Source organism: Notamacropus eugenii, chromosome 2 (genome assembly GCF_028372415.1).
Source record: "Notamacropus eugenii isolate mMacEug1 chromosome 2, mMacEug1.pri_v2, whole genome shotgun sequence".
NCBI classification, from domain to species: domain Eukaryota; kingdom Metazoa; phylum Chordata; class Mammalia; order Diprotodontia; family Macropodidae; genus Notamacropus; species Notamacropus eugenii.
The window spans coordinates 324292707-324310305 of NC_092873.1; the positions used below are offsets into that span (position 1 = coordinate 324292707).

A 17599-nucleotide genomic window follows, 5' to 3' on the forward strand; every position below is an offset into this window, starting at 1 on the left:
CCTTGTCTTAGGCCCTTTAAATCACCTCTGCAGAAGTGAGGCTGAGGAGCGTGGAGGCTTGTGGGTACCCTACTGGAAAGTGAGTGCCCTTACCATCAGGGCAAGAAGACCCTCTTTGACCAGAGTGGCTGCCACTTACAATAACGAGAAACCTTAATGAGCTATGTTGCTTCATGACTTTTGTCCTGGGGAAGGCTGAGCTGAATCCAGGCAGTTTTCTTCTTTGGTAGTGGCCTAGGGGATAAGAATATTTATGGGTAAATGAACAAGGGCTTCCTTCCCTGTGTTGCACTCCCTTTCTCCCAGCAATCAGGGGTCCAGGGAGTTACGTTTCCCCTGGGCCAGAAAGCTGCAGAGTGATGCTCAGGACACTTTATGGCAGGGGAAACACGGGCCCTTTGCAGCTGTACTCCACCCAGTCCCTCTTTTCCACACTTGTGGCTCCTGACTTCAGTCGGCCTACGGTGGGAGACCTACCTCTGCATGCCCCCAGCTCCCCCACCCCCTTGCCAGTTTCACATTCCATGCCAACTTTCTTTCCATCCTTTATTTTGTCTCCTTATAACAGAACTGGAGAGCAGGGCTGGGAGCGTGCAGGTTGAGTCGCTGCAAAATCCGGGTGGGCGGATGAGCAGCGTGGGCGGCATGGGGGAGGGGAGGCGAGGGAACAGCTTGTGTTGCATTTACCAGCAATTGTTTTCCCCCTCTCTTTTTCCCCCACCTCCCACCTTGCTCATAGACACACACACATACACACACACCCAGGCAAAAGCCCACAGGCTGAGTCAGTGTGGGGGGAGGGAACTGATGAGTCACAGGTGTGGGGGGCGGTGTGGGGGGGCGTCCCTTCCCCTGTAGGCTCACTGTGGTTGCCCCCTGCTGGGATAACATGACTTTTCAAAAGAAGAAAGAGAGATGTAAGCTGTTTGTCTTTGGAAAAAACAATCTTAAAGAAAGGGTTTGCTGGACTGGAGTGCCAGCAAGTTGGAGGCCTGACTTAACGATGTGTCAGCAAACCCTGCTAGTGTGTAACTGCATGGGGGCAGTCAGGCCTGCCACTTAGTGTCAGGCTCCAGACCATTCAGGGAACTGGGAGAGGGGGTGGATGAGTGGGTGGGAAGTAAGACAAGAAATGGGGATTTGGAAAAGCCTGGAAGATGTTTCAGAATGATCTGGAATATCAAATAAAAAAATCTCAGAAATAAACAGTCTCCTTCCACCAAAGTTCCCTTCTAATGCCTTATGGCTAGGATTCTCAAAGGCACCTGAGGAACAGGTACTGTTAGGCCAGAATATTGGCCTGTTGATGGACTGACTATGTATATGTTGTCCAAGAACCAGCCTAGTTCAGCTGAGACAAGCTTGGGATGGTTGATTGGTCTCAGGGTTTTTTTGAACCACATTCCCTTCTGAAGGGATGGGGACTTTGTTGTTACAAGGTGCAGAGTACCTAAACCAGTCATAGTCTGTGGAGTATCAAAGGGTCCAAACAAACATGTCCCCATGATTACAGAAATCTTTTAGGATGCTCCCTGTTTTTTCTACCAAGCCTTAAAAAGGAAGCTAGCTAGGAAAAAATGAATGAATGAATGAATGAATGAAATCTCTTAACAGAGTTTCCATCTCTGCTTTCCTTCCTGAATATCCCTTCAAGATAATCAAAGTCCACACATGGACTGTGTTTCCTTGTTTGGGCTGAGGACTATAGGATGGAAGTAGATACAAAACCAAAACAAGCAAACAAAAAGAAAATTGAAATACACACCTATGGAAGAAAAAAAGGGGGTGGGCAGGAGGAAAATAATTTCTTCAAAGGCCAGTCCTAGAAACCTCATCCCTCAGCCGACCCAGAAGGAAAAAAATTTGACAGGAAAGGTATTCAAATGCTGACGTTTCTATCAGTGAGACTAGCTTTAAGTTGGGAAACATCAATATTACAAATACTCATCCTTGCCAGAAGAGGACCATGTCCAGAATAAAGACTAACAACGAGTCTTATGTTTTTGGTCAACTCTTCATCATCTGAAATGCCTTGGAATCAGAAGATCCAAAAACCTCTGGTTTGGGAAAATATACACAAATAATTCCATCCACCCACCCACCCAGGAAAAGGTGCTGTAGATTTACCTTCCCAATTATGGTTTCCTTAGCTAATATTCAAGTGGAGACACTGTTGTGATGGAACATATAGCTCCTTCAGAGTCAGAGACAAGTTCAAGCTTGACACATACAGGTTCTAGATAAGTCCTTACTTCTTAAACTATAAATTAGAAAGGAGGTGCTGATCTGCTTTGGTGGAGGGAATTTCCATACTAGGAGGACAGCAAACTAATGAGAATCACTAATCTGGAGAATTCTTTGCCTTTTCCTCCCTATCAATGTTCAAATGAGTGTGTATTCATTTAGTTTATATTAACCTTTTTAAAAAAAAAAGATTCTAATTTATTTATTTTTAGTTTTCAACATTCATTTGATTTTGAGTTCCAAATTTTCTCCCCATCTCTTCCCTCCGCCCACTCCAAGACAGTGTGCATTCTGATTACCCCTTCCCCCATCTGCCCTTCCTTCTATCACACCCCTCCCCTCTCTTATCCTCATCGCCTCTATTTTCTTGGAGGATAAGATAGATTTCTATACCCCATTACCTGTATATCTTGTTTCCCAGTTGCATGTAAAAACAATTTTTAAAATTCATTTTTAAAACTATATTAACCTTTTCAGAATCAACCAGCCCTGAAGTCAGGAAGACCTGGGTTCAAGTCATCTCCTTTGATATATGCCATGAATACTATGTGACCCTGGGCAAGTCACAATGTCCCAAACAAGTCTTGTGAGACAATAAGTTGCAGAGCGGTAGCTATCAGTGCAGAGACAGAGTTTCATCACTGAGGGTTCCCAGCATCAGTGAAATCACAAGTCCAGTTCTCCCCACCATCCCCTGAAAAAAACCAAAACAAGCCTTCCAACAGCTCCACTCCCATCATAGATCACTGAAGTGTCTTTGAACTTGAACCTTCTGATGGGTTCTGTTTGGTGCAGTCAGCTAGCCTGGGAACAGTCCACCTACTGTCTGAATGACCTTAAACTAAAGGGGAATGCTCATCCATTGAGGAAGGGCTGAATAAGTTGTGGCATAATGCTCTGTGAGAAATGAGGAAGTAGAAGATTTCAGAGAGCTATGGAAAGATTTGTATGAACTGATGCATGCAGAGGGAAGGGAGGAGAATCACAAATAGAACAATTTGTACTATAATTTTGAAGGCTTTTATAAACTGATGAAACATGAAATAAACACAATTTTATTTTAATACAATAACAACATGATAGACAATTTTGAAAGCTGTCAGATGCATGAACCATCCATGATTCCAAAGGACATGATAAAAGCACACTATCTATCTTCTAAGAGAGAAGTAGTGAATTTAGGGTACAGAATGCTAGATAGAGACAGACAAAATATGTAAATATACATATATACACATGTGTATATTTATATGTACACACATGCTTGCATACACCCAATAAGGGAATTTGTTTTGTTCAACTACACATATTTGTTGGAAGGAATTTGGTTTTCTCATCTCTTCTTTTTCCCCCAATGGGATGGGGGGGTGGGTAAGAAGAAGAGAAAATCGATTTCCATTATTTGATTTTGATTTCTTGGTAGAGAGGCGAGGTGATGCTCCAGATGTGTGCATTGCATGCATTTTCAGATAAAGTCACTGTATGGTTAGTTTTGCTTAATTTGTTACAGTGGGACTCTCAAAGAATTGGGAATAGTATGTAGATATTTATAATGTGAAATCAAAACACATCGATAAACTATAAAAAAATTAATAATAAAATAAAACTTTTATTAGTAGGGTACTGGCCCCTGTTGGTGGAACTTTTGCATACTGGATTGATCTGATGTATGTAGAAAAGAATGGAAGAACTTAAAAAAAAAAATCCCAATGGTTTTCTAAGGCAAATTGCCTTCCACACTCAGAGAAAGAACTATGGAATTCATTCACAGAATGTAGCAGATCATGTTTGTATGTGTATGTTTGTGTATTATGTTCTGATTTGTTATATGATTTCTTCCATTTATTTTAGTTCATCTATATAGCATGACTATAGTGAAAACGTTTTCAGTAGCAAAGTATATGTAGATCCTGTATAGAATTGTTTGCCGTCTTGGGGAGGGAGAGGAGTGGGGGGGGTAGGTGTGGGGGGGTTAAAATCTAAATTTTATGGTAGTGATTGTAGAACATTTAAAAAAGTAAATAAAATTAAATTTAAAAAAAAGAAAACAAAAGAATGGAGTGGGGTGAGGGGGGGGTTGGAAGGTGGTTAAATACTCTTATGTTGTATAGCCACATATTCCAAGTGGTGTTACAATTAGCAGTGTATATATAAGGGTGACTTTCCTGGTAAGAAAAGTCATATTATAAAATGAAGATTTTAAAAAATTATTAACACGGTCTTCTGAATATTAATTACATCTTTTGGGAAGCTAAAAAAAAAAAAGATAAATGTTCCAGAACAGCATAACATAATATAGTTATCATGAGCATCCTGAATTCATGGCCTCAGAATACATCTCTATTTATGGCCCCTGCTTTGTAAGAATAGTACTTACTGTTTATACCTGAGAGTCTGCACAGAAGCAAATGTGAACATATGTTCCTTAGTTACCAAGTCATCAGTTTCTCTTTTTCTTTCCCTAGTACATAGATGCGATCAGTAACAAGCAAGGTGAATTGGAGAACTATGTGTCGGATGGCTATAAGACAGCCCTCACCGAGGAACGGAGAAGGTTTTGCTTCTTGGTGGAAAAACAATGTGCTGTGGCCAAAAACTCAGTCTCCTACCATTCCAAGGTAAGGCCACTGATCCAGGCCGGTCTAGGAAGGAGAATTGTGACTGAGGCTCAGTAAGGTGCTCCCAGGGCACCATCCATGTTGGGTGGGAAAGCACTGACAGGTGTATGTACCGTTCAAAATTAATCCAAGGCAATTTCAGAGGAACCTGAGAAGACAGTTTTTATGAGATGATTCAAAGAGAAGGCTGTAAAATAAAAGAACCGTGCATATAAGCATAATATTATAGAAGGGAAAACAAGACTTTAGAATTCTGTTCAGTGCAATGATAAAGCACAAATCCAAAAGAATCAAGATGAAGCTTGCCACTCATCTCCTGACACAGACATGATGAAAATGCAGAGAGACATATATTTTCCAGTATGGCTATTGTTGGAATTTTTCTTTTTATCTTTGGCAGACCAATGCAGCTATGGATTAAGAGTTTTAAAAAAAATCTATTCAGTGGAGGGGGAGGGTGGTAATAGGAGGCACAAATTAATAAATAAAAAGGATTTAGAGGAGGATCTTACAAAAAAATTAAGAGGGAACTGAAACACCACCTTCCCAAGAGATATTTCTCAGAATCCATGCAAGCTTCTCCCGGCTTTTTGTATCAAAAAGCAGATGGTGGCAACCTAAGAGGACTTTCAAGCCTTGTGTTTGTAATTATCTTTCCACTTTTGCCCAAAGCCACATTTCTTTTTGCTCAGGCCTGCCTTTTGGGGGACGGTGGCTCTGGTGCTTCTTGGTGTGAGGTTATCCAGGGAAGGAGTCCCTTTCCAGCTTTCTTGAAGCCAAGCATACCTCTGTAAGACATGCAGGTTTCTTTGAAGAGGAAAGAGAAGATTAGGGCCAGGCAGGTTCTTTTCACAGGAGAAGCAAACTGAAATGGTGGTCTGGGTCCTTCCAGGGGGTTTGTCCTGTCAGTGTGCCAGCACATGCACACTTCACAAAGACACCTGGCTCCTTGTTACATAGATTCTGGTACTCACTGCCTGTTTAGTTCAGAATCCCTTAAATAGAATAATAGCCTGATGGATGATCCATGCATGGTCCCAGTGTGGACACAAAAAATGCCCACTCTTTGTATGCAGACACAGTTGTAGTCTTCATCAGCTATTAATTAAAGATGCATCTCCCAGAAAGAAGATCTTAGATTTGGAGCTGCAAGGGACCTTAGAGGCAATCTAGTTCAAATCCCTCATTTTATAGATAAGGAAACTGAGGCCTGGAGAGGAGGTAAGTAGTGAGAAAGGTGAGATTCGAACTTAGACCCTCTTCTTCCAGTTCCATCCTACTGCACTGATTTTTGGAATAGAATGGTGTCAGTATTAGAGTCACTGTTCTTACTCCCAGGGATAAGGCCCTGTCAGAGAACCTGTTATTGTCCCCTCTCTGCAGAGCAGCTTCCTCCTGCACCAGGAGAGGGGGGCACCTGCTCAGTGGAGGGTACTTGCTGCTCTCAGGAGCAATCAGCCTATACCTGGGCCAGTCTGAGAAATCCTCTTTGCCCTTTAATTGCCCCAGTACCCAGCACAGAAGCACTTCAAAAGTGTTCTAGTCTGTCAATAATACACAAAGAGAGGGGGGGTGGGGGACGGAGCAACAGGGGCAAATGTCTCTTTGTCTTGTTCAGAGGAAATGGTTTTAAAAAATCACTATCATCTTTGTCTCCTCCAAAGCACTTTAAGTCGTGTGGTACAAAAGTTTGCCTGGGGACTCTGAGGCCTCTGTTCCAGCTTCTTGTTGGGGGGTGGGGGTGGGCTTGAAGAGGAGGAAGGAAAAAGGGGGGAGAAAAAAGTATGAAATATTAAAGTGCTGTTCCAGCCTCCCACTTGCACATTTTCTTCTGCCTACATCTTTCTTTGCAAGACGAAATGTTCTGGAAGAGAGGAGAGGGGTGGGTTGTTAGGGCCTTCATTCTTAGCGATCAGGGTGGAGAGGCAGGCATCTGCTCCCCTCTAGTGGTGGTTGGCTGCTGTGGGTTCATCACAGGACCTGTGAGAGAGAGACTTAGAGCCTCCAGCCAGGTGAGCATGTGGCCAGGAACTTGGCAGAAGCCTGTCTACCAAGCCTTGTTGGGGAGAGGGTCAGGGCTCTAAGCCTCTGAAGGAGGAGATGTATTTATCCTCAAGGGAGAAACAAGCTGGTTAGTAGGATGCTGAGAGCTATCCCCCATGCCTAGAGGGAGTGCCCTCTCTGTTTCCTTTTAGCCCTTAGAATTCTTAACTTCTCTAAAGGCTCTGTGCCCAGGTACCACCCCCTTCCCATCTGTTAGTGCTCTCAGTCTGTCCTTAAATTATCCTGGATTTACTTAATCTATGTACATAGATTAGACTCTCTCCCCTCTCCTCCCCATCTCCCAGGAGAACATTAGCTCTTTGAAGGTGGGGTCTGTTTTCATATCTCCTCAGCAACTAACACAATGCCCTAACTAACTAAGTAGGCACTTAATAATAATGCCTGTTGAATTTAATTGAATGGATTTTTATGGATCTTATGGGAACTGAGCTCTCGCCTCACCCTCCACCCCTCACACATAGAGGCCCTGGGAATCGAGAGAGCTGCCGTGTATGCTGGTTTGCTTAGTTTCTGTTACTTTGAGCTCTAAGTGACATTTAATATATGCCTGCTGAACAGGAACAAGGGGATAACAGATGAGTACCGATGAGTCAGACCAATTCTTGAACAATCTATGCTGAGTCAATCCCTAGCATATGTTACATGTAACTTACACAAGAGAGAGAGACTGATCCTTAAAATAAAAAAAATAAATAAACCTCAGCTTGGTAACTGAACTATTTTCTTCTGTGGATACGTGTGGTATCCAATGGTGGTGATGAGGGGAGAGCATTCATTCATTTAGTCATTCATTCAGCAGCCTGGGATTTCTGGGATAGGGATTGGATTTGTGTGATTCCATTGGCATGGGGAAGCCTCTGGGGAGGAAACTCCCAGTACCAACGTAGATTGGCACCTTCTTGGAAACACTGAGAGGTCATACGGCCAACATGTATCAGGGGTAGGACTTGAACTGGCTCTGGATTTGAGACAATTATATATTACTACAATTTATTTAAGGACTTATAATTTTTTTTTTTGAGGCAGTCAGGATTAAGTGACTTGCCCAGGGTCACACAGCTAGTAAGTTTCTGAGACTGGATTTGAACTCAGCTCCTCCTGACTCCAGGGCTGGTGCTCTATCCACTGTACCACCTAGCTGTCCCTATGACTTATAATTTATGGAGACGACTGTATTAAACACTGGATAACTAGCCAGTGCATTGCTTTGCATTTTGCCTAAATATAAAGAGTAGAAGAAACGTGGCCCTTATCTTTACAGTCTAGGTACTACCCCTGACTGTCTCAGGCCCAAAGCCCCTTCTTTTGGGAAATTCAGGTGATTATTGTCATTGCCAGTGGCTTTCCAAATACCTTCAATGTCAGTACTCTTAAGGCATCATGTTCTAAGCATCCAGGAAAATCAAAGCTTTTCCAGAAATGAATTCAAACTTTCCTGCTAAGAAACTGGATGGATTCCAGAAAGTAAGGGTGGGTCAAGGGGCACAGCCACTGAGTAGCAGGTTGCTAAGCACCTACCACCTTGAGGACGGATAGAAGAAAGCAGCTTATCAAAGCTAGAGAGAGTTAAGGATTGGGCTATAACTCATGAATGTAATCTGGTACAGACATGCTTGGGGGTTGACACCTTCACTCCCTGTGCCAGGAATCAAAACTTACCCAAATCTTATTTGGCCCAGTGGGAAAGCCAAGGAGGTAAAGTCCACATGTTGTATCCTTCCCAGCACTGCAACTTATATGGAAATCCTCCATTCCCTCAAGTGCAATCCATACTGATGACTGTCCCAAGCACATACACATCTTTCTGTGTTTCCTGTGTTGGCTGCCTCCCCCCCCACCCCCGACTTAGAAAATAGGTGGCTAGAAGAATGTAATGAATTCAGATAGATTCATGTGTGACCTGTTCCCCACAATCTCCTTTTAGACATATCCGAAACCTTTGATTTTGTCTAAGAAGCCAAGCTGATACATAAGCAGGCAGCTTCTAACTTTGCTAGTACATCCCTCAGCGCCAGAAGGCAAATCATGTTACATGTCTTATATAAATTGTCTGTTTCCTCCAATATCTAACAGATAGTAGTTGTTATTGCGGTGACATCTGTGCAGGTGGTCAGTCTGCCTTGTGGACAACATCGCTCACGTCCCTGCTGCCCTCTGGGTCTGAAGCTTATTCCTTTTGATGAATTGGGCTACTCTGTGGGGAATCTCCATTCTGTTAGCAGCCTGTGTCCACTGGCATTCCATTCACTAGCTTGTCTGTTTCCTTACCTCTCCCTAGTCCCCCACATTCTGGAGAGGATTATTAAGAGATCTTTGTAAGCTGGACTGTGAACATTAGTCCCCTAGCAACCTCATAGCCTGTGGCAGGTTCGCTCTCTCTACCCTTAAACTTTTGGTCAAATCCACCATTTCTGACTGTTTAGCTTCTCTCCCCAACCCCCCGTGTTAACATGTTCAGGGTGAAGAGCCTATTGTGGTACATCAGAGACAAAGAGGCCAGATTACTGGCATCACTCAAGGCTCTCAGACCTGAATCTGAACAGTAGCAGTTAGTAATTTGTAGGACTCGGATGGCATAGGCATGAAGCCCTACCTTAACCACTGCCTAAGCTACAACTTTGAACTCAAACTTCACCTCTTAGGTCGGCTAGCAGTAGTTGGTCTGGGGGATCATGTATTTCCCTCCTGCCCTAAATGATCTCCTCTGTTCTTTTTTTTTCTTTCCTTCCTTTCTTCTTATAAACTCCAGTCCTGCTTCCTCTATATTTTCAGGCATTTAGACCTATCTCTACTTTATATTTGTCATCTCCTCTCCCCCACTGGGTACCTTAGGTGACTGTGGCTATACTACTGACATAAGCCAGTGCTAGGGCCAATTCCTCTGTTCTCTGACACTGAGCTAATGAGTTTAAGATGGAATAATAAGGTGCTCCCTGAAAGCAGGAACTCTTTCTTTTTTGTCTCTTCATCCCCAATGCCTAGCACATAGTAGCGTAACCTGCCCCCACACCCTCACCCCCATGTCATGTGGTCTGGTCTCTGAGAGTCTACTATGTTCTGTGACTAAGAATATGAGTCCATTGTTCTGCTTGCCCTTCCATAAAAGACCTTCCTGGTTGGACTTGCCAGTTCAGTCTATGTCTGATCTCTTCTGGGTAGAGAGATGTTAAGGAAGTTGTATGTCTGACTCTGGATATAGTAGCAGCCAATGACTAAGACTCAACTGCTTCTGGTTTCTTCCTGCTCTGGGTAAGGCCCACCCTCTCAACACAGAGCAGTGCTTTCAGAGGAGAGCATGTTGATCATTGATCTTTGAGAGTTTGATAGGGTGTGTTTTGTTTGCATGTGGGCTATAGTTGGGCACTGACATACACCTCCCCTGTTCTCTCTGGTTTCAGGGAAAGGACATGCTGACTCAGAAACTTCCGTTGTGGCAGCAGTCCTGCGCAGACCCCAATAAAATTCCAGATCGAGCCATCCAACTGATGCAACAGATGGCGGCCAGCAGCAATGGCACAGTCATGCCGAGCTCCCTGTCTGCTTCCAAGTCCAACTTAGTCATCTCAGATCCCATTCCTGGTGCCAAACCACTTCCAGTGCCCCCAGAACTGGCCCCATTTGTGGGGGTAAGTCTATCCCTCACTGCGTATGACTGAAATGGTTATTCACAATATTAAGACCCCTCTTTGCATTTATGTGGAACTTTCCCTTTTTAAAATGTTTCCAAGTAGATTCTCTCCTTGGAGCAAGTATATTGCTTCCATTTTACACAAAGAAAAGAACTGCCCAGGGAGATTAGGAATTGCTTAGAGCAAATTGTAATCGTGTGGTGGAGGCTGGACCAGGGTCTGGGGCTCCTACCTCCCAGCGCGGAGTCTGTGATTGAGCGCTTCCTCTGCCAAAAGGAGGGTTTTAGGGTTTGAAGGGAAAAGCATGTAGTCTCATAATATTCAGACCTGTGGAAGGTGGGAAGTGTGGTGTTGAGGAGACAGATTTTTAAAGTGTTTTTGCTTCTTCCTGAAGGCCCATGTCATAAGCAGAGAAATCTTTCAAGCACAGCTGTCTTTCCCTCCACAGCGCATGTCGGCCCAGGAGAATGTGCCAGTAATGAATGGGGTCTCAGGTCCAGACAGTGAAGACTACAACCACTGGTCTGACAGGAAGCCAGCCCAGCCCAAATCCCTGTCTCCTCCTCAGACCCAGAACAAGATGAGTGACTCCTATTCGAACACGCTTCCCGTGCGCAAGAGCGTGGCACCGAAAAACAGCTACGCAACCAGTAAGGGGGCATCCTGCTGCTGCAGGAGTCGAGGCTAAGCTCCACACCCACAGGAACTTAGCCCATCACTCAGGGACTGTTCACCTTCACCCTGCTGGGGGGACCATATGCTCCCTTGTACCAGAAATGTCCACGTTTATTAGCGGAAGGCTAGGCAGAACGTGGTTAGGGTATAGGCCACCACAGGCATCTGCCTTAAAGTACACATAATGTAGCTCTGGCATGAAGGGAATGGGGATGGAGAGGATGGGGAGAGAACCGTTAGTTTAATGTTATCAAACTTTTCATGAGACTTAAGAGCAAATAAACATTGCTGATGAGAGATGTACTTGATGGAATTATGGTAGCTCCCTAGTGAGCTGCCTTTAGAATAATAACCTCTAGTAGGCAGGGGCTCTCTTCTGAATGTTTTTTTTATTAGTGCCTAACAAGGGGAGGAAGGCAGCATGGTAATTAAAATTCCTTCCTTATCAAATGAGCTAACATATGCAAAGCACTTTCCAAACCTTAACGTCTTCTATAAGAGCTAATTAGTCAATTGGTCGATAAACATTTATTAAGTGCGTACTATGTGCCAGGCACAGAAGGCAGCTAGGTAGCACAGTGGATAGAGCACGGGGCTTGGGATCAGGCAGACTCCTTTTTCTGAATTCAAATCTGGCCCCAGACACTTACTAGCTGTGTGATCCTGGGCATGTTTGCCTGTTTTCAAATAAACTGGAGAAGGAAATGGCAAACTCCTCTAGAATCTTTGCTGAAAAAACCCCAAATGGGGTCAGAAAGAGTCAGACCGCATTACAAAATGTGCCAAGCACTGTGCTAAACAGTGAGGAAATATTAAAAAAAGAAAGACAGTCCCAGTCCTCTGGGAGCTTACAGGAAGTGGAAAAAGCACAAGGTGGGGGTGGACGTACCCAAGTCAGGGAGCATGGTGGAAAAGTCAGAGCAGTACCAGAGTAGTGCAGCCAGGCCAGAAGTGAGAAGTGAGGAGATAGGTCTGTTTCTTATCAATAATCACTTCATCCCTGCTATGATCCACTGAGGTAGACTGGGCACAGATGACTTTTTTCTGGGCATTGACAATGATAATAATAGGTAGCATTTATACAATATCATTTTCTATATGGACGGTAATGAATAATGAACAGTAGCAATCGTAAAAATTAGCATCTATGTATTGTGATTTGAGGTTTGCAAAGCCTTTATAGACGGACAAGTCAACTGCTCAAAGTCATACAAATATTAGGTGGCAGAGCTGAGCCTGGAGCCCCCAGACCTTTTGATCCCCAGCCCAGGATCCCATGTGATTTTACACTTCACTACATTATTCCTTAAGCCTGTTGTAATTAGATCAGCAATTGCTCAAATAAAGGATGCCAATTAAATGCCCACCCAGTGCTGCCTTCCTCGGGACTTTTTATAAATCCTCAGAGTGTTGCTTGGCCCCCAGCTGGTTGTGGTCTTTCTCCCTTTACACTCACTCACCTTCCCAGAATATGGTGTCCAAGGGAGGGCCTCTGACCTCTTGCTCTCTGTTGTTTTGGCCAGCCGAGAACAAAACTCTTCCTCGCTCTAGCTCCATGGCAGCTGGTCTGGAGCGAAACGGCAGAATGAGAGTGCAAGCCATCTTCTCCCATGCAGCTGGTGACAACAGTACCCTTCTGAGCTTCAAAGAGGGCGATCTCATCACTCTGCTGGTCCCCGAGGCCCGAGACGGCTGGCACTATGGGGAGAGTGAGAAAACTAAAATGTGAGGGCCTCTGGGGCTTTGTCCTTTTTGTCTCCTGATTTGGTCAGTGGGAAGCCCTCTACCTGAATGCTAGGCGGATTTCTCTGTGTGCTGAGAAGACTGGGCAGAGTTTGAGTTGTAGGAGATTGGGGAGATCTGGCACCCTAACTTGAGGACCCTAAATCACCCTGGCACTTTTGAGTAATCTGCAGCTATTGCTTAATACTCTAGTCAGCTTGCCCATTCCTCAGTTTCTCCAGCTGTCATTACTGTCCCACCACCTCACTTCTTTTCTGCTGTGTCTTTGTTGGTCCAAGATGAGAGAGAGACAGACTGAGTCCTATTCTCAAATCCAAAATGGGCTTCCTAAATTCTGTCTCTGTGAATTTGGAATCTACCCTAAACCAGGACAGGAAGGCTTTGGGCAGGACAATCCAGGGGAGGGAACAACTGCAGACTAATGGCTGTATAACACGTAAGCTACCACTAGCTTGTTTCTGCCATTGGGTAAGAGACTCATCCTGTGATCATGGCTGCCTTAGAGCCAAGTTTGGGGGATATTTTTTAAGAGCAGAGAGGTCTCTGGGAGATAACCTAGTTCCTGCCCTGGTCCTTGGGCCTCTTTATAGCCTACCCTTTTTGTGTTTAGTTCTGGGAATAATTTGGGATTCAGATGTGTGCTCACTGCTATAGTTCTGGGAATAATTTGGGATTCAGATGTGTGCTCACTGCCAAGTTCCTCCCGGGTTCCAGGCAATACCATGGCATTGAAAATGTCCCTTTCCCTCCTTTGGGCATGGAGCTATCCCTATGGATGACCCGCTTCCAGGAATGAAAGATCTGCAGATGGCCCTGGCATAGCAGTTCCTGTGGCAGAGCCAGCCCATCATCCTCAGTGATGGGATTGTGACCAGCTGACCCACAAGTGTGCAGCCAACCTCTCAGCCCCCGCCCCCCTCATTCTGCCATGACCATAGAGGTCACACTGCCTCCCTCTGGCCTGGCTCTTCTCAGCAGGGCCTCAGCTGGCCATTTCATGGGCACTGTAACTTGAGGGGTTTCAGCAGTAGCATGGACAGATCTGAATACTTCCTATGTGTTAAATCTACTTGAGAAAAGGGATGGGTGAGAGTAAAGTGAAAGAAAACAAAGAGATGGGATGGAAACAGACAAAATTCCAATTTGGTAAATTGAGAGAGATGTAGGCACTGAAAATTGTAGGCACGGTGACTGGTGGTGGCAGAGCTAAAATGCTTGAACTTCCCAGTTCCTTATCTACTTCAAAATGCCTGTATATTTTGGCTGGAAGGCAAGTAAGTGGAAAGGATGCCCCTGGGAGTATAGTTTTCCCACCTAGTGTAGTAATATCATTTGAGATGAGGACACCAGAGACCCCTATTTTTGCTTTTGTGTGGTTCTCTTCCAGGAGAGGCTGGTTTCCTTTCTCCTATACCCGGGTCTTGGACAGTGAAGTCAGTGACAGATTGCACATGAGGTAAGCCGCAACCCTTGGGCCTGGAATGTGTTTGGAGGCGATAACAACTCAACATTCGTGCTGTGGTCTAGATGAATGAATTGCCCTTCAGCCCGGTGTTCTGGCCCTGTCCCAGGATGAAATAGGACCTGGGACCTAGTGTTCAACTGAAAAGCACAGGAGGCAACTAGGCAACAAATACAGTGGATGAGTGCTGGACCTGAAGTCAGGAAGCCCTGACTTGAAATCCAGCCCCAGACGCTTACTAGCTCTCTGACCCTATGTAGGTCATTTAATCTCTGTTTGCCTCAGTTTCCTCATATGTAAAATGGGGGTGATAATAATAGCGCCTACTTCCAAGGATTGTCGTGATGCTCAAATGAATTGATGACTGTAAAGTGCTTAGAGCATTGTGCCTGGTACACAATCAGCACTGCATAAATGTTAGCTATTAACGTTTTTATTGTCGTCTTGGATTTAGAGCTAGAAGGGACCTTAGATGTCATCAGATCTAACTGCCTCATTTTAAAGATGAGGATGCTGCAATTCAGATAGGTGAAGGGCCGGCCAAGCCTGAATTTGAACACCAGTTCTCCAGCAGTAAGCCTACCCCTTGTTGCCTCCTCAGTCAAAGAAGAAGAAGCCATTAAAAATTAGGAAAGCAAAGGTTGAAAACTACAAATAAATTAATTTATAAAAAAAGAAGAAGGAGAAAAAGAAAGAAGACGATGATATTGCTTGTAAATGGGATTAACAAAGGTGGAAGACACATTGGGCTCCATAGCTATGTCACCTGGCATCAGCAAAACCAACCAAATACTTGAGTTTTACTCGTCATTTTTTCTGGCTTCAACTTCTGGCCCATACTAGCTATGTCTCCTTAAGATTCCTCCACTCCCACCCTCACCTCAGTAGTTAGGGTCCCAGGAGACCTTGGAAATTCATCTTTCAGACCCAGAGAGAAAGCAGGACCAGATTTTGTGTGACAATCATGCGCACATCCCCAGAGCAGTGGGCACTCGGAGAAAGCTGGCTGGGGAATCAGGACACAGGGCAGCTGGCTTCTGGAGCCTCTGTTCTAGGCCTCTTTAGGGAGGGGCAGGCTGATGGCATGTGGATCAGAGAAGATGACACTAGGGGCCACAAAGAAATAGAGAAGGTCAGGAGGAGAAAGGCCAGTGAGAGATTCTCAGGGATGGCAGCAGGCCTGAACTCTCCTTGTCTTCCTGACCAACACACATGTTATATTCTGACCTCAGGATTGGAGAGGAACTGAGTGGCTCTTCCTGCAGTCTGTTGTAGGAGTGGTGGGAGGTCCCCACATAGTGGCAGATATAAAGGCAGGTTGTGAATCTGGCAATTGAGCAATATTGCCTATCTTTATAGGTCTTAAGGGGGAAGGAAGAGAAGATGGAAAGGAATAAGCATTTATATAGCACCTACTGTGTGCTAGTCACTGTGTGAAGCTCTTTACAAATACTATCTCATTTGATCCTCACAACAACCCTTCTGGGGAGGCACTGTTATTATCTCCATTTCAGAGTTGAAGAAAGTGATCCAGATAGAGTTGAAGTGACTTGCCCAGGGTCACATAGCTAGTGAGTATCTGAGGCTGGATTTGAACTCAGGTCTTCCTTACTCCAGGCTCGATGCTCCATCCACTTTGCCATCAGCTGCTGAAGATTACTCTTGGTGCTAAGAAGTTAATGATAGGGGATGAAATTCCACATTGAAATCTTGGGGTGCTTTAACAGAGTTGTGCTATTAAAGGGGAGCGCCCTGACAGCTTTTAAGATAAAGCCTAGTAAAAAGGAAAATTAGAAAAGCAAAGGCATTTTTTTCCCTAAAAAAAAATTTAAAAACAATCTTTGTTTCTTCTGAGCCCTCCCTTTGAGCTTCTAGTCTTGGCTCAGACAGCTTGGTCACAGATTCCAAAGTATCTCATTGTTTAGGGTTTGTCTATACAAATTAAAATGTCTCAGATGGGAATTTGACAAAATGTTTGAAATTTAGGCAACTGAATCAGCAACTTAATTTGGACTTCAACCATAACCTAGCATCAACTTTTTTTTTATTGTTGCCATCTTTTGTTTTTATATAACCTTCATTTCCAAGAACATCCCTTTCTCTTCCCCACCCCAGTGACTCATCTCTTATAATCATGATTTTTAAAAGAACTTTAAGAAAATATGAGGGGGAAAAAAGCATTTCAGCAAAACCAGTGAACACATTAATCATGCCTGATAGCGTATGCAGTATTCCACACTGGTAGTCCCCCACCTCACCAGAGAAGGATGGGAGATGCCTTTTTTTCCTGCTTTTCTTTGAGGTGGGGGCCAACTTCTTACAAAATAACAGGATGGGGGGCAGCTAGGTGGCACCAAGGATAGAGAGCACTGGCCCTGGCACCAGGAGGACCTGAGTTCAAATTTGGCCTGGGAAACCTACTAGCTATGTAACCCTGGGCAAGTCACTTGACTTCAGTTGCCTTCCCCAAAACTCAAAATAACAGAATTGGAGTGGTTAGTTTCGACAGGAAATGGGTGTAAAAATAGGAATTTCCTACTGGTGCTGAGGTGAGGTGGTTGGGGCCCCCTGAAATCATCCTGCCTGGTAGGGGGGAGGGGTAGATGACCTGAACCTCAAGGCAAACTGTTACCTGGAGAGCAGGGTGTGGCCTTCACTTGTCCCGCCTTCCCTTGTTTCCTATAGCCTGCAACAAGGAAAGAGTAGCAGCACGGGCAATCTCCTAGACAAAGAGGATTTGGCCATCCCACCCCCGGATTATGGTGTGTCTTCCTCTAGGGCCTTTCCAGCCCAGACAGCCAATACCTTCAAGCAAAGACCCTACAGCGTGGCTGTACCTGCCTTCTCCCAGGTGAGAGCATCCTACAGGCCGGCTTCTGCAGGGCCAGCAGAACAACAGAGGCAGCCTGAATGTGCTGACTCTGGCTAACGCCTGGGGAGCTGAGCCATGAAGGTTTAACCAATAGACAGCTGGCTTCAGAACCTCCCCTTCATTTTCTTGTTGGGGAGTGTTGATGCATGAGCAAAATTGGTTTTCCCCAGGCTTCTTATTTGCCACCCCTCCTGAGGTATGGGGCATGATCTGTAGAGAAAGGATTAAAAACAAAACCCAACCAAAAAACCCCAAACTTCATTCTCCGAATGATCACCTTATGATTCCTCAA

At 44.6% G+C, this 17599-nt stretch overlaps 1 protein-coding gene across 6 annotated transcripts in view; it reads left to right on the top strand.

The window, feature by feature from the left end:
• BAIAP2 (BAR/IMD domain containing adaptor protein 2) overlaps positions 1 to 17599 on the top strand; it is a 170734-nt gene that overhangs the window by 132367 nt on the left and 20768 nt on the right. For all 6 annotated transcript variants that reach the window (XM_072645276.1, XM_072645274.1, XM_072645275.1 and 3 more), the window contains 6 exons: positions 4710 to 4862; positions 10325 to 10552; positions 11004 to 11205; positions 12754 to 12955; positions 14361 to 14429; positions 17121 to 17286. In XM_072645276.1, coding sequence (XP_072501377.1) covers positions 4710 to 4862; positions 10325 to 10552; positions 11004 to 11205; positions 12754 to 12955; positions 14361 to 14429; positions 17121 to 17286 — 1020 coding nt within the window. The remainder of the gene's footprint in view (positions 1 to 4709; positions 4863 to 10324; positions 10553 to 11003; positions 11206 to 12753; positions 12956 to 14360; positions 14430 to 17120; positions 17287 to 17599) is intronic.